Source organism: Pan troglodytes, chromosome 19 (assembly GCF_028858775.2).
Source record: "Pan troglodytes isolate AG18354 chromosome 19, NHGRI_mPanTro3-v2.0_pri, whole genome shotgun sequence".
NCBI classification, from domain to species: Eukaryota; Metazoa; Chordata; class Mammalia; order Primates; family Hominidae; genus Pan; species Pan troglodytes.
Genome location: NC_072417.2, coordinates 27,642,353 through 27,661,935, shown reverse-complemented (window position 1 = coordinate 27,661,935; position 19,583 = coordinate 27,642,353). Strand labels below are relative to the sequence as shown.

The 19,583-nt window shown below is 53.9% G+C and overlaps 1 protein-coding gene across 1 annotated transcript; it reads left to right on the top strand.

Annotated features, from left to right (window-relative positions):
- The first annotated feature begins 683 nt into the window (after positions 1-683).
- On the top strand, positions 684-15,153 carry IGFBP4 (insulin like growth factor binding protein 4). The gene is made up of 4 exons (XM_511475.6): positions 684-1,550; positions 10,400-10,557; positions 11,356-11,490; positions 13,874-15,153. Exons 1-4 carry the CDS (start codon positions 1,202-1,204, stop codon positions 14,006-14,008), a joined length of 777 nt encoding a protein of 258 aa, XP_511475.2. The 5' UTR covers positions 684-1,201; the 3' UTR covers positions 14,009-15,153.
- The last annotated feature ends 4,430 nt before the right edge of the window (positions 15,154-19,583 follow it).

Genomic DNA, 19,583 nt, shown 5'->3' with positions numbered 1-19,583 from the left:
CCTCCAAAAGTGCTGACATTACAGGTGTGAGTCACTGCTGCAGGCCCCTCAAATCCTTCACTGCCATCTGGGAAATGATCACAACAGCTCTACAAATACACAATGACTACAAGGAATGGTGCCCCACTGGAGTTGTTCAACGCAAAACTTGCACATTGCAAGTGGCAATCTCCTAGGCCTGCCTCCCTCCACGACTGGGTCTGAATGGGCCTGAGAGGCAAACATCCAAGAAGGAGGAAGAGGCTCGGCGGCACCTCCCTCCCCGGGAGTTCTGCTGATTCCATCTTGGGGAAGCAGGGTGGACCAGGGCCCAAATGCGCCCTGGGGAGATTGCGGGGGAGGGAGAGGTTGCAAGGGGCAAGTGGCAAGAGCCTGTTAACGTCTTAGGGCCTCCAGGCCTTTCTGTGCCCCTAGCTGTGCCTGTACGCTTTACCCCACCTCAGGAGGCTTGGTCTCCAGCGGTTGAGGCTGGAAGCACCAGGGTGCGGTGGAAAGGGTTCTGTCCAGGAAGACCGGATCCGCAGAGCCGGGAGTCCGGGCTAGGAAGTTCCTTTCTCGGTGGGAGACTGAGGCCGCCTTGGCGGGGCGGGACGAGACTCCTCCGAGGTCGGGAAAGGGGGCCCCGCAGCAGCCCCTTGGCTTCCCTTCTCCCTTGCCTCCCCTCCGGGGCTCCGGTTCAGAGGCGCTCTGGGCGCCTGCCACAGCTTCCAAACTGCGCCGCTTCCTTCTTCGGCAGAAAAGGACTTTCAGATGCGGCGGCGGCGGCGGCGGCGGCGGCGACTCAGGACAGCGCCCCCTCCCCCTAACGGCCGCCTCTCCCTCTCCCCCTCGCCCGCCCCGGCTCCCCCACCTCTGGGAAGGCGCTGGGGGTGTGGCCAGGGACCGGTATAAAGTCCGGGGGAGCCGGTCCCGGGCAGCCGCTCAGCCCCCTGCCCCTCGCCGCCCGCCGCCTGCCTGGGCCGGGCCGAGGATGCGGCGCAGCGCCTCGGCGGCCAGGCTTGCTCCCCTCCGGCCCGCCTGCTAACTTCCCCCGCTACGTCCCCGTTCGCCCGCCGGGCCGCCCCGTCTCCCCGCGCCCTCCGGGTCGGGTCCTCCAGGAGCGCCAGGCGCTGCCGCCGTGTGCCCTCCGCCGCTCGCCCGCGCGCCCGCGCTCCCCGCCTGCGCCCAGCGCCCCGCGCCCGCGCCCAGTCCTCGCGCGGTCATGCTGCCCCTCTGCCTCGTGGCCGCCCTGCTGCTGGCCGCCGGGCCCGGGCCGAGCCTGGGCGACGAAGCCATCCACTGCCCGCCCTGCTCCGAGGAGAAGCTGGCGCGCTGCCGCCCCCCCGTGGGCTGCGAGGAGCTGGTGCGAGAGCCGGGCTGCGGCTGTTGCGCCACTTGCGCCCTGGGCTTGGGGATGCCTTGCGGGGTGTACACCCCCCGTTGCGGCTCGGGCCTGCGCTGCTACCCGCCCCGAGGGGTGGAGAAGCCCCTGCACACACTGATGCACGGGCAAGGCTTGTGCATGGAGCTGGCGGAGATCGAGGCCATCCAGGAAAGCCTGCAGCCCTCTGGTAAGGTACCCCTGGCCTCCCAATTCCCTCCTGAGTGCGCTCCCTTCTCAGCGGCTTCTTCCCCATTCCAGCCGCCCTGGAAGGCCCTTAAAAATCCCCTGTGAGTTGAAGAGAAGGCAGGTACGTGGCAGGGCCCGACTGGCATGGGACAGGCTCACCAAGGAAACTGCTACCGAGTCCCTAGCAGCCTGTTGCCACCACCAAGGGAGACTGTCCCACCGCTCCATCTCAAACCTCCAAGGGTTGTCTGTTTGATAGGGGGTCCCAGTGGGAGGCCTGGCTGCTGGTGCAAGAGTAGCAGATTAAGGTCCAGTTAAGTCAGCTGTCTAGGGCCAGAGAACTGGAGGATGGTGGTGGGGTGTGTGTTGGGGAGGATGAGGGAGTGGGGAAAGCTTTCTGTTCCTGATCCAGGCCGAGGGTGAAATCCCAGTGGTCTGGGGAGCCAGGGCCTGAACTTTTTTTTTTACATGGTCCAGTGGTGGAGTGGGACATACAAATTAGAGGGACTTTGGCGTTGAGGGGCATTAGACTTGCCCTTCCCCAAAGCCCAGAGCCAGGTCACCTTGTTGTTTGAGAGGCAGTGGGAAGACAGGGGTCCCTCTGCCAGGCCTGGACACCTCTGCCTGCCCTGGTATACAGGCCCCCTGTTCTTTTCTCCAGGCAGGTAGGATTTGAGGTGGTAGAAAAGTCTTGGCTCCTAGCCCAGAGCTGCAGGAGCCTCATGTGTGTGGGATAGGGAATAGAGAAGGGGCCAGGGCGCCAGGGGAGAGAAACAGAGAGAGAGAGAGAGAGAAAGAAACAGAGAGAGAGAGAGAGAGAGAGACTCTGAGAAGGCCCTTGCCCTAACCTCATTCTTACACTTTCTTTTTTTGTTTCTCAGTTTCTCCTTAGACTCTCAGTCTCTTTTCCTTCTTTCTCTTGCTCTTTTGTTCTTCCTGATTTGTCTCTCAACCTCTAGTTTCACTAGTCATGCTCTCGAGTTCTGTTTTCCTCAGTGTCTTCTGCCCATCGTGCGTTTCTTTCTCCACCTTATTCTGTGTTTCTGTTTCAGTTGCTCTGCTTCTCTCCCTCTCTTTCTGTTGCTGTTTCTCTGTGTCTCTGTCACTGTTTGTCTTTCTCTGTTACTTTGGGAATCTCTCTGTCTGTCTTTCTGTATCTATGCCTCTGTTTCTCATTCCATCTCCGACCCTGTTTTGCTCTCATGTGCCTCTGTCTGTCTCTGTCTCTTTTCCTGGTGCTTGAAGCTTCCATTGTTGCAGTCCGGATGCTGGGACTCCAGCCCCAAGCTTCCTGTCCTGGGTCCCAAACCCTCCACTTCCTCAATCCTCTGCAGCTTGTCAGCCGAGGAGAGCAGGATGCAGGGAAAACAGGAAGGAGGTGGACCCCAGGGGTCTGGGCCTCGGGCCTCTCTGCCCTTCCTGCCCCTGGGTAGGGAGAGATGGGTCAGCAGAAAACATTCTAGGAGAAATGCCAGCCTGGCACCCAGCATATCTGGGAAGGGGGGTCCTGGGGGAGAAAGTCGCTAATCTTGGGGCAGAGATGCCAGTGGCAATGGTAGAGGAGGGGTACTGAGACTGGGAGGGAGCAAGGGCCGAGCCCTTGGGTTCACGGGGTACAACAGAGTCACGTTCCCTTTGAATCTCCATCCCCCACCAGCCAGAGGGTATCTGGCACCAGATAAGGATGGCTGGTAGCCTCCTCCTCTCTCAGCACTTTGAATGCAAGACAGAAGAGCCCTCAAAGGGCTGGGTAGGAATACCTCAGCCTCTGGTTGGGTAGGAATACTCCATCCTGTAGTGGAGGAAAATAAGATCCCCTAGGGGTTTGGGGAGAATTTTGTGGTTGTCCTCTGGATATAATGCAAACTGGCCTCCAGGAATGTCTAGGGGCTGGGTGTGGAGGTTCATGCTTGTAATCCCAGCACTTTGGGAGGATTGCTTGAGGCCAGGAGTTCGAGACCAGCCTGAGCAATATAGCCAGACCCCCGTCTCTACAAAAAAAAAAAAAAAAAAAAAAAAAAAAATAGCCAACTGCTGTGGCTCATGCCTGTAGTCCCAGGTATTTGAGAGTCTGAGATGAGAAGTTCAAGGTTACAATGAGCTATGATCACATGATTGCACTCCAGCCTGGGCGACTCTATTTCGTAAAAAAAAAAAAAAAAAAAAAAAAAGGTAGGCCGGGCGCAGTGGCTCACACCTGTAATCTCAGTATTTTGGGAGGCTGAGGAGGGTGAATCACCTGAGGTCAGGAGTTTGAGACCAGCCTGGTCAACATGGTGAAACCTCGTCTCTACTAAAAATACAAAAATTAGCTGGGCATGGTGGTGCGTGCCTGTAGTCCCAGCTACTTGGGAGGCTGAGGCAGGAGAATCACTTGAACCTGGGAGGTGGAGGTTGCAGTGAACCAAGATTGTGCCACTGCGCTTTAGCCTGGGTGACAGAGCGAGACTCTGTCTAAAGAAAACAAAACAAATAAACAAAAAAACAAAAAACGGTGTCTTGGAATGGGGTGGCTTTAGGTCCCCTTTGGATGACACAGCCAAGGTCTGTAATGCCCCTCCCCCTTTCCTCCTTGCCTTGTCCTCCAGCCTCCAGCCATGCAATGGATGCAGGTATCTGGAGAGAGACGAGGGAAGCCTGGAGGTACCTACTGAGCAAGCTATGTCCGTGCCCTCCCACACCTCCTAGTCATCATAGAAGTAATCCCTTGCTGTGACCTGGGCCACATGGCACCATGTAAAAGGCACTCTCTAGAGTTCTGCTGCAGCCCTGCAGGGTCTGTGGGTGAGATAAGATGACCAAGCCCCTACCCACCCATCTTTTTAGCCTTACACAGTCAGTAGGCCACTGTCTGCTTTAGGTCCCAAGGCTTGGGCCCACTGGCCCGCGAATAGCTTGGTCGAGGGTACCTGTCTATTTTTTCTGCCTTTTCCTTTTGGGGCTGAGTGTCAGCAGGTGGCTGGGGGATGGTGGCCACTTGGCATGCCCCCTTCTTTGGCTGCTATGGTCCAGCTGCCTCCTGTTTGCCCCAGGGGCAGATCTTCCCTTTCCGTCTCCAGCCACCCCTGCCTGCCCTCCTGTCACAGCTTTCCATGTGCTGGCCAGGTTGTGGCTTAACACCACTGAGGCCACCAGAGATGAGGCGGGGCGTGTGCATCAAAAGTCCACACCTCTGCATCCTGGTACTGATCCTAGACTCATGGAATCTGGGGGAGTGGACAGCGGAAAGATCAGCGTTTGGACGGGGAGTTCCTAAGCTGGGCTCTCAGTCCCTTTGGGACAGGGTTAGGGAACAGGCAGGCTGGGTTAATTTTTAGTCAATGCAGCAAATTCTGCCCCCCTACTTCAGTACTGGGAATCCAGTTATGTCATGGGAACAAGGGCATTCCCAGAAATTCTGTGCCTTGTGGGGAGGGGGAGGGAGGAGCATGGCCGCTTCCCATTTTTAATTTAGTACTGGCAAAGCTAGCAGTATTGGTGCCTCGGGTATCAGGAGTCTTTCCACTTAAAGACAGAGTGCTGCAGAGCTAAGTCTCTCCTCCTCCCCTTCCACCCAGTCTACTTCATTTTCCTAATTTTTAAAGTGGGGAGGGCAACAGGACCTGCCTCACAGGGTTGGGGCGTCTGGCATGGGATAAGAGCTCAATAAATTGAAGTGATGAGGAAGATGGTGATGAAGAAGCTGATGCTGGGACTTAGGGAAGCGGTAGGACGAGGGAGCAAATTTGGGGCAACGTTCAGAGGAGTTGAGAGGGGTGGGGTGGCCTTTGGTGCATTTTGCTGCTGTCAACATGGGAAGAACAGGCCAAGTTGCCTTATCTGTTTTTTATTCTGAGGCTGGCAGCATGACACAGCTGTTGGGGGTGATACCCCTTGAGCCAGACCTCAGAGAAAGGGCCTGGTGCCCAGCACCAGCGGTCTTGGCTTCTCCAGCTAGAGTCTAGGGGAAGAGGGAAAAGACCTTTCTAGCAGGACAGGTGGGTGACCCTCTGGATCACAGCTGAAACTTCTGGTCGGGATGGCTGGGCCCACTCAGTTCATAGCCTAGGTGTCTCTCGAGGGCCAGGGGCTGGCGTTGGGGAGAAATTGTGAGGGTAAAATCAGGCAACAGGAAAGAGGAAATCCTCTGGCTTTCGCCACAAACTTTGCAGCCAGTGGTGCCAAAGCCGTGTGGCCTCTTCTCTCTCTGGCGCCTTCCCTTCCTCTGCTGCTGGAGCAAAGACCGAGGTTTCCCCTATAGTCAGATGTCAACTGGCTTAGCTCCAAGCTGGGGGCTGTAGGAGGACCAAGCCTACTTGGAAGTCCCATCTCCCAAACAAGCTTTTTGGAGGTCAGACTTTTCAGGGGAATAGGTCTGACTCCACTCCTGCTCAGAGGGGAACCCACAGGCATTGGAATTTCTCCAGAGGGCACTACCAGGATGAGTAGCACCAGGTGGCTGGAACTCTTGTGTGAGCAGGGAAATAGCAAGTATTTAGCCAGTTTTGGAGATGAGAAGGTTAACGTTATCAAGAGACTCAATGCTATAACCCTTACCCCCACAAAAACCTGGTGCTTAGGGGTGGATCCTGGGGTGGCTCTTCAGTCTGCCAGTTAAGCAGGGTTGGGCAAGGAAAAGTTACAGATTACATGGAAAGTCAACAAACCACGGTGCAGAGAAGCTGTTGAAGTCAGCGTGCCCTGCCCTGGCTCTGTGTCTCTGACCAGGGCAGGGTCAGAGTGCCCAAGCGCATGTGGGTAAGGCACATGTGGATGAGTGTGTGTCTGGACACGTGATTGTTTGTGTACACTTGCAGTTCTTGAGCCCGAGCCTGTCTGTGTGAGTAGGCAAATACGGATTTACCCTGTGTCCCCATGAGACTAAGGAGGGAGCTACTCTCCCTATCCGGTGGGTGCCACTCCGTGTAGACATGAACTGGGGATAAGTAGGATGGCTAGTGGGGAACCTAACAAGGGAGAAGCCAGGCAGTTTGCTGGCTTAGCTTTTCCTAGGTAACCCTCTGATGTGACATGGGGCCATACCAACCCAAGAGCATAAGCCATGCCTCTGGACTCACCCTGTGCCCCATGCAGCCCTAGGCTTCAGTGAGCATACCTAATCCTTCTTAATGGTAAACATCTTAAATATCCATTAATAATCCTCTGAGGGTTAGTTGTTTGTGAACTTTGACTCGTAAAAGCTCAGCACTGTGGCTCACGCCTGTAATCCTAGCACTTTGGGAAGTCTAGGCAGGAGGATCACTTGAGGCCAGGAGTTTGAGACCAGCCTGGGTAACATAGTGAGACCCTGTCTCTTAAAAAAAAAGAAAAGGCCGGGCGCAATGGCTCATGCCTGTAATCCCAGCACTTTGAGAGGCCGAGGCGGGTGGATCACGAGGTCAGGAGATCGAGACCATCCTGGCTAACACGGTGAAACTTCATCTCTACTAAAAATACAAAAAAATTAGCTGGGCATGGTAGCGGGCGCCTGTAGTCCCAGCTACTTGGGAGGCTGAGGCAGGAGAATGGCGTGAACCTGGGAGGTGGAGCTTGCATTGAGCCGAGATTGCGCCACTGCATTCCAGCCTGGGCGACAGAGCGAGACTCCGTCTCAAAAAAAAAAAAAAAAAAAAAAAAAAGGAGAGAGAGAGAGAAAAAGAAACTCAGCATGGAAAGCATAGTTGTGGTCGTGCTTCTATTCCATATCTCTTGAGATTTTTGAGGCTGCTACCACCCTAATTCTCCACACTTCCAGGGTGGGAGCTCACTACCTCCTGAAAACTCTTCCCCACTCCTTGAACTCCTGAAAAACCTTCCTCACTCCTTGAACCAAAGAATATTCTACCCATTTACTGAGAGGAATGAATCATTGTACAAAATAGTGCTTGCTTTTTTAAAATTTTGAGACAGGGTCTCACTCGTTGCACAGGCTAGAGTGCAGTGGTGTGATCACTGCTCACCGCAGCCTCGACCTCCTGGGTTCAGGTGATCCTCCCACCTCAGCCTCCCAAGTAGGTGGGACTACACGTGTGCATCACCACACCAGGCTAATTTTTTGTAGAGATAGGGTTTCACTATGTTTCCTAGGCTGGTCTTGAACTCCTGGGTTCGAGCGATCCACCTATTTCGGCCTTCCAAAGTGTTGGGATTACAGGCGTGAGCCACCCCAGCTGGCCCCTAGTACTTTCTTTTATGGTCATTAAAAGAAAGCAAACTCAGGAAAAACAAAGGCTTTCCAGGTTGGAAGGGTGCCCCCTGGTGTTAGTGTCCTGGGCTGTGGCAAACAAGTCCAGGTGATCTCCTCCAGCCCTACTTAAGTAACAGGGTGGGGCCTTTGTCCACATCTCAGCTCAGCCTCTGTCCTTCTGACATTTGGTTCTAATTCTTTAATTCTTGAATTTTTTTTTTTGTTTTTTTTGTTTTTGTTTTTGTTTTAAGAGACAGGGTCTTCCTCTGTTACCCAGGCTGGAGTGCAGTGGCACAATCATAGCTCACTGTAGCCTTGATGTACTGGGGTCAAGCGATCCTCCCACCTCAGTCTTCTAAGTTAGGACCACAGGCAGGTCTAATTTTTTTTTTTTTTTTTTGGTAGAGACAGGGTCTTGCTATGTTGCCCAGGCTAGTCTTGAACTCCTGGCCTCAAGTGATCCTCCCACCTCGGCCTCTCAAAGCACTGGGATTACAGGCGTGAGCACCCAGCCTGGTTCTAATTCTTTGAGGTCTTCCATTTCCTTTTTCTCTCCACTCCCCAGTTCCAGCTTACACCCCTGAAACACGGTGACTCCATCCTCAAGCCTTATGGCTTTGTGCAAGGTGGGGGTGTGGAGGGAGGTGATCACTGGGGCAGCTTAGGTTTCTTTGGCTGGAGGAATTCCTTGGGAGGGTCTCAAAGGAAGGGCCTGGATCCCAGATCTTTCTCTGGTTCCTAACCGAGGGCTCAGGATCCATCTCCTTATGGTCCCCTTGGCACAATCCTCGTCTTCTGAAGTTTATGTTTCTTCTTTTGCTGCCTACCTTGGCCAGGGGGTCTTGCTATAGTGTCTTCTCTTTGGTTGACTCTTAGGAACTTGATGTAGGACTGGAGTCCCCTCTGGACTGTCCTTCTTGGGATTTTAAATGTGCAGAAGGATGGATTATATCTGTCTACTCTATTTATTTCTTCCCTTTTATTCCTCTTTTCTAAGCCAGCTCTCCACCGTAACAAAATCTTCTTCCATCCTTGGTGAATTTTATTAATAACCTTTGGTGTGGAAGGTTATTGACAAAGACTTTCTGGTTAGATTCCTCCTTGCCTGGTTTGCCTTTATCCACATATTTCTCCCCACACCCCCCAAACCAGGAGAATGAAAAGAGAACCAACCCCCCCAGCTTTGGCTAGGCAGAAAAATACCATTTGACCCAGAGGCAGCTCTGGGATCGCTGCCACGCATGGAGGAACCTGCTAACTCCTCAGGAAAAAAAAACCCTGACGCAAACCAGATGTAACCTCCTGTCCGGCTGCCAACATCTGGAATGCTGGCAGGGGCTTTGCACTCAGGCCGGCAGCGAGCTGCCAAGCCTGAGCATTTCAGAGGTGGCTCTGATCTGCAGAGAGGTCTTCCAACCTCTTTCTCCAGCTCAGCCCTGTATTCTGGTTTTGACTGCTTGGAGGGAGGAGCAGTGGTTACAGTTCTGGGACTCGAGCATGGGGTTTTTCTTTTTTAAAAAAAATGTATTTTATTTTATTTTATTTTTTTAGAGACAGGGTCTTGCTCTGTCACCCAGGCTGGAGTGCAGTGGTGTGATCATAGCTCACTGTTAACCTCGAATTCCTGGGTTCAAGTGATGCTCCCGCCTCAGCCTCCTGAGTAGCTAGGACTACAGGCACATGCCACCATACCCGGTTAATTTTTAAATTTTTTGTGAAGATGGGGTCTTGCCATGTTGCCTAGGCTGGTCTCGAACTCCTGGCCTTAAGTAATCTTCCCTCCTCGGCCTCCCAAAGTGTTGGGATTACAGGCGTGAGCCACAATGCCCCATTTGGATGGAGTTTTTCTTGAGCTCAGATAGAGCCTTCAGGAGATCCCACAGAGGGGTTGAAGGTCCAGCCTCATCACTCCCGTCTCCAGATCCCTGGTGCCCTGGTTCTGGGCAACCCCTGTGGACTTTGGATGGAGTCTGAAGTCTAAGAATGGGAAACTTCGAGGTGGGGGACTGAAGGAATGTGTGAGGCTGTTCTTGTGGTCCTGGGGCCACACAGGTTGTGTTACACACATACTCACACACACATACACTCACTCTTCCTCATGCAGGCGGATACACTAACTCCCACTTCTCTCCCACCCAGCCAATGGGGAGAGCCTTTTGGGCTAGAGTTCTCATTGCTCATGGAAACTCTGATTCAGGCCATTTGGAAGAGGGCGAGCAGAGTCCACAGCCCTGGGGATCCCCTGGCTGGCTCAGCCAGACACCGAAAAAATCAGGAGAGGCGACAGGGAGAACGATCAGATGGAGAGGGGAATGGTGGGAGCTGAATGGAAAGGGGACAGGATCCAGCAGGGGGTCCCCCTGCCTGCCTCAGACCTCCCTGCAGGGCCCAGGGGACCCTCCTGCCATCTGGGCAGCTGCAACTGGTGACTCATCTGAGCGCTGGCCTGGGTGGGGTGAGGGACAAGTCAAGGACTTCAAGAGGAATATTCTCCTGAGAGATCCAGGGGAGAGGGGAGGAGGTAGGGGGCTGCTCTTGTTTCTTCCCGCTCCCCAGGCCCCCTGCTCTTCTCCAGCGCCAAGCCGAAGAATCCCCAGGAAGGAGAACGTGGGTGGGAGGCTGGGTTGGTGTGACGCTCTGACCTCTTCCGGTGCTGACCTCTCCTTATCGCTACCTGAATGCAGACAAGGATGAGGGCGACCACCCCAACAACAGCTTCAGCCCCTGTAGCGCCCATGACCGCAGGTGCCTGCAGAAGCACTTCGCCAAAATTCGAGACCGGAGCACCAGTGGGGGCAAGATGAAGGTCAATGGGGCGCCCCGGGAGGATGCCCGGCCTGTGGTAAGGACCTCCGACGCACAAATGTGCATGTGCATAGACACACACACACACACACACACACACACGCCCCCCGCCCCCCACATGCACGCACCCACACACACCATCACCACCAGATCTGGGGCGTGTTCATTCAGCACACATTCTAGGGTGACTACTGTGTGCAAGGTGCAACTAGTGTGAGTCATCAGGACCCAGAGAAAGCACTCATTCCCTTCCTTGGGATTCCTTTCCTGCCCATCAGTTATATACATCGGGGCAGCTTAAGTGATTATTAAATACTGAAAAACTTCTATACCAATTGGTAAAAAGCAGTTGCCCAAAGCGCCCTGGGGTTTCTTGGCCTTTTTTGGATTCCCCACCCCAGACCTTCTCAGTAACCAAAGGGTAAATGCTGGCCATAGCAGGGGGCCTGGGACCCTGCTCCAGGGTCTGGCTAATGTCCCTTCTGAAGGTCTTACAAGTTGTCAGTTGGAAGTTTTATCTGTCCCTTCTGCACAGAAATCACCCCCTCCCTGGCTTTCTGCATAGGTTCCCACAGCCCCTTTCCCCACAGTGTCCCCTCACTTCCCACCCCTCCTTTGAAGAAGCTCTTTGGCTCGAGACCCTTTCCTCCACGTCTCTACCCTCCCAGTGTGTCCTCCGGACCCAGGCCTCTCTCTTCACCTCACTGGGTCCTGCCCAGCCCCTGGGGCTCAGGCCTCCTTCCGGGGCCTTCAGTTCTCACTTAGCTCTGACCCCAGGCCGGGGCCTCCTGCCTCTCTTCCTTCTGCTGAGCAATTTTGTCTTCCCCTCCTCCAGCCCCAGGGCTCCTGCCAGAGCGAGCTGCACCGGGCGCTGGAGCGGCTGGCCGCTTCCCAGAGCCGCACCCACGAGGACCTCTACATCATCCCCATCCCCAACTGCGACCGCAACGGCAACTTCCACCCCAAGCAGGTGGGTCTCTGTCTCCCGCTGGCTTGGCCCTGGACTCAGCTCTGGGGCATTTCCGGCCTCTCCGCAGGATGGTCCTGGATGGAGATCTCAGGAAGGGGAAACTCCTCAACCCCAACCCAACCCCTTGGAGCCTCCCTAAACCTACCTCAGCATCAGAACCTCACTCATTTTGGAGATGAGGAGACTGTGATCCAGAGAGGAGTAAAAGCACCGGGCTAGTCCAGAGTCATAGAACAAGTTACCAGCAGATCTTGCCTCCCTATCCAGGGCAATTTCCCTCACCCCTGAATTTCACCATCTGTGGTGCAGACCTAGCAACCCTGACAACCTCTGGCTCCCAACACTCTCTCATTCACTCTACTCTATTCCTATGAGTAATTCCTCCTGTCACTGAGTGAGGTTTCTTCTGGGAATGGAGGGCCAAAGTCATGAGGAGTCAGAGAGGAAACTCAGCCTACCCCTCCCTGCAAGGCGAGTAGCAAAACCACCTGGGGTACAGCAAGGGTGAAGGTAAAACCAGATTGGACGGTTGGAGACAGGCACTTTGGGTAGAAGCAGAGGAAGGAGTGGGGCAGGAGAGAAGACACAAAGGCAGCAACTTCCCTATTCCTTCCTGCCCTTGGAAGCTGGGGTCCTCTGAGAAGCCTCCAGGAGGCTGGGATGGTCAGCAGGGTTGGCCTCTTCCAGCCTATCTCTGGCCCATCAGAATGGGTGGCCTGTCTGGGCAGGGCTCTGGTGTGCCTCCTGCTGGGTGTTGCCTGGGGAACCCTATCCTGGAGCTCTTTGTCGGTGTAGACAGACTCATTTCCCTGCTCCATGAGCTATAGACAAATCCACAATTTGAGCTGCCACTCTGCCAGCAGAAGTCTAGATAGAAGGACAAAGGTTGCCCTGAGTCTGTGCATCCCAGGATGACATGAAAAGGGTATGAGTGAAGGGCCAGAGAGGGCACCCCAAAACCAATGCCCAGCCTATTTCTAACCTTTATCCTAACACGAATTTTATCCTTGTCCCAATTTTAAAAACTTTTTCTCTTAATTAAAAAAAAAATTAATAGCTTTATTTTTTAGAGTAGTTTTAGGTTTACAGAAAACTTGAGCAAGAGTACAGAGTTTCAATGTACTGTCATCCACCCCAGTTTCCTCATTATTAACATCTTACATTTGTTGCAATTGATGAACGAATATTAGTATATTATTATTAATTAGTGGTTTATATTAGGGTTCACTTTTTGTGTTGTAAAATTCTATGCATTTTCTTCTCCTGATTTTTTTTTTTAAAGGCAGGATCTCAGTCTCCCAGGCTGGAGTGCAGTGATGCGATCACAGCTCCCCGCAACCTCCACATCCTGGGCTCACGTGATCCTCCTACCTCAGTCTCCTGAGTAGCTGGGACCACAGGCACACAACTATGTCAGGCTAATTTTTTTTTTTTTTTTGAGACAGAGTTTGTCTCTTGTTGCCGAGGCTGGAGTGCAATGGTGGGATCTCGGCTCACTGCAACCTCCATCTCCCGGGTTCAAGCGATTCTCCTGCCTTAGCTCCCGAGTAGCTGGGATTACAGTTGCCCGCCACCACACCCGGCTAATTTTTTGTATTTTTAGGAGAAATGGGGTTTTGCCATGTTGGCCAGGCTGGTCTCGAACTCCGGACCTGAGGTGATCCACCCACCTCGGCCTCCCAAAGTGCTGGGATTACAGGCTTGAGCCACTAGCTTCTTCCTCTGATTTTTATCCCATTGAAAGTTCTGACACTTGAACTTTATCCCCAGACCAATTCTGATCCTTAAGCTATCCTTCACTCCAAGATTAATTCTCACACTGAAATATACATTTGCGCCCCCTGAACCTCCTACTAATTTTGACCCAAACTTTAGCTTAACTTTAGTTATTCTGACCTTGACCTCTGTCTTTATCCCAATTGTGTTTTTACCTGGGCTTTAACCCTCACCCAACTCATCCAACTCAACTTTTAGTCATATTTCCTAATTCAACTGCAAATCTAACCCTGGTCCTACCTTAATCCCAACTTGGATCCACCTCATAACTATAATCCCATTCTTAAAGTCCCAACCCAATCAGAATATGTACCCAAAACATCTCCAACTTGAACCCAGCCTTTCAAATCCAGCTGTGCCTTTAAACCCGAGGGCTTTCTTAAGGTCCTGCCTTCCAGAACTCTCTGGACCTTTCCTTCTTGACCATGTTCTCCCTGCTCCAGTGAGCTCAGAAGACCCATGCTCAAAAAAGAGTCACCACCCTCAGAGGCCATCTTGAAGCAGCGACCGTCTGACTTGGGGGCTGGGCTGGGCTGGGATTGGGGTGGGTCACTTGGGGTCTCTTTTCCTGTGTCGGAACTGACCCCTCATGCCCTTCTCTTGGCAGTGTCACCCAGCTCTGGATGGGCAGCGTGGCAAGTGCTGGTGTGTGGACCGGAAGACGGGGGTGAAGCTTCCGGGGGGCCTGGAGCCAAAGGGGGAGCTGGACTGCCACCAGCTGGCTGACAGCTTTCGAGAGTGAGGCCTGCCAGCAGGCCAGGGACTCAGTGTCCCCTGCTACTCCCGTGCTCTGGAGGCTGCAGAGCTGACCCAGAGTGGAGTCTGAGTCTGAGTCCTGTCTCTGCCTGCGGCCCAGAAGTTTCCCTCAAATGCGCGTGTGCACGTGTGCGTGCGTGTGTGTGTGTTTGTGAGCATGGGTGTGCCCTTGGGGTAAGCCAGAGCCTGGGGTGTTCTCTTTGGTATTACACAGCCCAAGAGGACTGAGAGTGGCACTTAGCCCAAGAGGTCTGAGCCCTGGTGTGTTTCCAGATCGATCCTGGATTCACTCACTCACTCATTCCTTCACTCATCCAGCCACCTAAAAACATTTACTGACCATGTACTACGTGCCAGCTCTAGTTTTCAGCCTTGGGAGGTTTTATTCTGACTTCCTCTGATTTTGGCATGTGGAGACACTCCTATAAGGAGAGCTCAAGCCTGTGGGAGAAGAAAAATCTCATTCCCAGAGTCAGAGGAGAAGAGACATGTACCTTGACGACCGTCCCGCCTCTCAAGCTAGCCAGAGGGTGGGAGCCTAAGGAAGCATGGGGTAGCAGATGGAGTAATGGTCACGAGGTCCAGACCCACTCCCAAAGCTCAGACTTGCCAGGCTCCCTTTCTCTTCTTCCCCAGGTCCTTCCTTTAGGTCTGGTTGTTGCCCCATCTGCTTGGTTGGCTGGCAGCTGAGAGCCCTGCTGTGGGAGAGCAAAGGGGGTCAAAGGAAGACTTGAAGCACAGAGGGCTAGGGAGGTGGGGTACATTTCTCTGAGCAGTCAGGGTGGGAAGAAAGAATGCAAGAGTGGACTGAATGTGCCTAATGGAGAAGACCCACGTGCTAGGGGATGAGGGGCTTCCTGGGTCCCGTTCCCTACCCCATTTGTGGTCACAGCCATGAAGTCACCGGGATGAACCTATCCTTCCAGTGGCTCGCTCCCTGTAGCTCTGCCTCCCTCTCCATATCTCCTTCCCCTACACCTCCCTCCCCACAGCTCCCTACTCCCCTGGGCATCTTCTGGCTTGACTGGATGGAAGGAGACTTAGGAACCTACCAGTTGGCCATGATGTCTTTTCTTCTTTTTCTTTTTCTTTTTTTTTAACAAAACAGAACAAAACCAAAAAATGTCCAGATGATTGTGTTTGGTTGATTTATTCTCAGTTAGACACAGGGATGCACCAGGGGTGGAGAGACGGGGACAGATTTTGGGAGGTGAGTATTGTGTGGTCCCCAGACCTGCCTGTATGGTAAGGGACTGCAGAAGGACGGCCAATCCACCTTCCTCTTCCCTGCAAGGGAAGTTTCCTAGGGAACTCCTTGGCTTCAAAGTCTGCGCTGTCTTTACTTAGACTCCTGGTGGGCAAACAATGGCTCCTGAAAGGGGGGCATGACCAAGAACAGCCCTGTGGGGGCAGAGCTGTCTCTGGGATCAGCTGGCATGTGGGGCTGGGGCATTTCCTAGGGCATCGGGCGGACGGGGCTTGCATCTGGATTTGATTTATTAATTTGTTGGGGAGGGGCAGGGACACTGCCCTGCATTTGAGGAAAGGGGGTAGATGCTTCAGCACATTCCACAGCTCTGACTGCCGAGATCTCTGACTCGGGCATTGTGCTGAGATTGGATTCTGAGGTTGGGAGGGGTTGACTTTGCTGTAGACTCAGTGCCAGCCACAGCTTCAGAGATTGTGCTCACATGGTATGCCTGGACTCTTGGCCATCCTCCAAATGCCCCTCCCCTCCCACACCTCTGTGCCTCGTGTGTGTGTGTGCACGCATGTGTGTGGCAGGGGGTGGAGGGTCCGGGAGCAGAAGCTGATCTCTCGGTGGGGGCCTTTTTCCAGGAGGTTGCAGGCAGTCTGGAGACGCTGCATTGAGCCTGCCGCCCGCTGCGCGGGCTCCCTCCTGTCTAGCTGTGTCCTGGATTCTCAGCCCCCTCCCCAGCTCCAGAGGCGCTTCCAGGCTTCTGATTTCACTGGGCCCCAACTTTGTTGGCACCTGTCCCGTCTGCATCTTGAGGCTGGGTCTGCAGTTCTGTCTCTCTAGCTCTGCCCCAGCAGCAAAGTCCTGCAGCCATCTGGTCTCCCTGAGGCACCACGGCGGCTGCCAGCAGCAGGAGATAAAGAACAAAGTGGTGTTGAGGGTTGCTTCCTCAGCCCCAGCCACTCTTCACAGAGTCCCCTCCTTCTGGAGCCCAGGCCAAGGCCTGTGGGGATGAGAGGTGGTGCACGCTGAAGATTAAGTTTTAGGTTTCAAGTTTAGGGAAAGTATCTCTTTCCCTAAGGCATCTTTTTCAACCCCCCTTGTCTCTAGTCCCCTTCCCGATGCTCTAGGCTTGCACCCTTGGCAGTGGTGGTAGGAGGTCCTTTTTCTTTCATGGGCCTCCCAAAAAAGCCAAATTGGCTTGGAAGTAGCTGTGTGCATGGCCTGGGTGTACCTTCGTGACATACGTGCATTTGTGGAGTATGTGTGTGTGCATGCATGTGAGTGAGTACGACGCAGTGACACCTGAAACGTGAGTGTATGGGCTTTTTGGGGGTGTGCATGCCTGTTTGATGTGTGAAGGGAAGGTGTGCCATTTGTGTGGTGTGTATATGTGGCGTGTGCATTTGTGTGGTGTGCATTTGTGTGGTGTGTATATGTGGCGTGTGCATTTGTGTGGTGTGCATTTGTGTGGTGTGTATATGTGGCATGTGAACACGTGTGCGATGTGAGGAGAGAGGGAGTGAGACATTCACGGAGCACGCCTGTCTCTCCTGGCTGTGGATGACTGGACTCTCGCTCATTAGGTGATCCCACCTCAGGGTTTGTGGGGAGATGTCTGACACTAGAGAACGAACATGTGCTTTTGGGAGAGGACTTTCACATCCCACAGAAACACTGCCCTGTCCAGGCTTCGTGCCCACAGGATCCTGGAGCCAGGTCCTAAGTACCAAAAAGCAAATAAAAGCAGCTTCGTGTTTGCAGCTAGGCCCTCCCACCCTTGAAATGGTGGGAATACCCAAATGGTCTCTCTAGTTGCCGCAGGGGTGTCAGCACCTCTGGGAGATGTGGGAGGGAGGTACTGGTGGCACCACTAAACCTGGATGGACTTGAGAACTGAAGTCCTTGAGTGCTCTGTCCTGCCTCCTGGAGACATGTCATTCCCTCCCACTGACTTGGAGCAGGGGATGGGACATCCCGCCTGCCAACAACCCCTAGCTGATCTACATCAAGCATTTGGTTTCCATTTCCCAGCTCACTAGTAGAGATCAAGCCCTGATGTTGGCTGGGGGTTGGGGGCTGGGTTTGGGTTTTCCACTGGCAAGAAGGCGGGGTGGGAGTAGGGAGGAAAAATGGAGACTTGAACTGATTCCAGCCTTGGATTCAGGTTGGGGAATCTCTGGAGAGCTGGCCAAGCCTCTGGGCCCTGCTTGCTCTTCAGGCCCTGAAGTTCCAGCCACTGCCATCTCCCACCTCTTTCCAGGAAAAGGCTGGTTGTCCTAACCCCGCTGTCCCCTGAGCCACATTCTGCCACCAAGCTGCTCCAGGAATGTTACGAGGCATGCAGGATTTGGGATGCCTGCTCGGTCCTCTTTCCCAGTGTGGGGGGCTGTTATGTGGCTGTGTGGTAAATGGCCTGAAGTGTTACCTGACAGAGATTCCCCCTGTATTCCAGGCCTCTCTGACCTCAAAAGAGAAAGTCAAGGTGATGTGGTGGAATGGAGCTGGGAGGCAGGCTGGCCTCTGGGATGTTGGGTCAGGACCGTGGGGCAGACTTTTGGGCACACCCATGGAGGAGCAGACACTGCTGCAGCCAACCAAGGGTCTAATTAGATCCTCACTTCCAGAGTGACCTGTCCCCTCTTATGTCTGAAGCTCCAGGGTTGGGGAGGGTGGGGTCAGGGAGTGTAAGTGGAGGGAGTAGCTGCAGATAATTAGAAACATGCTCTACCGAGTGAGCAGGCGCCACCAGGACCACCCCACCCCTCACCCCCGCCCCCCACCTCTTTTCCCTAGGTCCCCAGCCCCCTTCCCATCTACCTGGACAATTCCAGCCAAACTGGGGGAGGCGCTGGTGGAGCCTGGGAGCAGCAACTCGGTGGGATTGGCTTCCTAGGCCCTTACACAGTCTCTAAAGTGCAAACAACATATTTTTGCCATGCTATAGTATTTAATTACACATAAAAACAGAGCCATTAAACTGAAATTAAACCCTTGTTGGAGTCACTTAATTCAGGGCATGACAAATTGCTTTCAGTGGAGGCGGCAGTGCAGTCCCCCAGGGAAAGATGGAGATTAGTGGCTTCCATGGCTGGCTGGGTCCCCTCCTTCTCTTGGTCCCCTTGCCAGCTCTAAATTCTGAAATTGGGGTCAGAACCCTTTTTCTGAAGACCACCCAAGCCAAGGGGAAGCCTCTAGGTTTGTTCAGGAGGATAGGAATAGAGGGTTGGGGAATCACAGAATCACTGTCCATCCCAGTTTTAGACAACCCAGTACATTTATTGATGGGGAAGTCAAGGCCCAGACACCAAGGTTGTCCAGAGCCAGGATTAAAACTCTGGCACTAAGCCATAACTAGAGAGGCTGCTTTTTTTCCTCAGGCTTGTGTCCTTTGACCTTGGGCCTGAAGACAGAGGTTGAGGTTGGGGCCGCATGGATAAGGGGTGGGAACCAAGGCAGACCCTGGATGGGGAGGGCAGACTTCTCCAGAGCTAGATTCCCACCTGGTCAAAGTCTGGAGACAGTGGGGAAGGGAAAATGACCCTGGGGTTTGGGCTGTCGAGGCGGCCATCACTTCTGGTGGGTGGCCTGGAGCCCAGACTCTGGCATCAGGCAGATCTGGCTGCTGACCAGCTGAGTGAGGTTGGGCAGGTAAGACCTTTTGCTCCCGTGAGCCTCCGTTTTCCCATCTGTCAAATGGGAATAGTAATTCCTATCTAGAGTTGTGGAGACCATTATATGGGCATGATGCATGAACAGGCTTGGGGCTGAGCTCACTAAGTTCTGTTAGACTTCCTTCTCTGGACTTCAGTTTCCTCATTTATAACAAGATCCAGCTGGGATCTGATGGCTTTTAGAAGCTTCGCTTGCTCTTTTTATGCTGGCAGCCCTTCTTCCTCCCTCTAGCCCCTTTCTTTCCTTCCCTTTCCTTCTTTCTTCTGTGGGTTGAATGTCTAACTAGGGACAGAAGTCTGGGTCTGTGGTCAGACGATTGGGTAGGAAAGGGAGGTCTGCACCCCCTAAGGTTTCCCTGCCCCACGTGGCCCTCCTGTGGCTGTGTGTGAGGCCCATCTGGAGGGTGAAAGGAGACCAAATGGGACAGGGGCTGCGCTCGGGGAGGGGCTTGGGGGTCCTGCAGCAAGGGCGGGCTGCTCGTTGTCTGTGGCCTCCCTCCCCATGTGTCCTCTATGATCTGGGAACCTGTTCTCCTGATTGGAACCAGATGGGTCTGCTGCGGCTGGAGGCCTAAGCTGTCTACTCACTCGGTGTCCTCCCCCAGGAGAGAAGGCGGGGGTAGACCAAGGGCAAGTGGTGGAGGTGTGTGTGGGGTCCCTCTTCGCAGGGGCTGCGGGGGAGAGCCCTT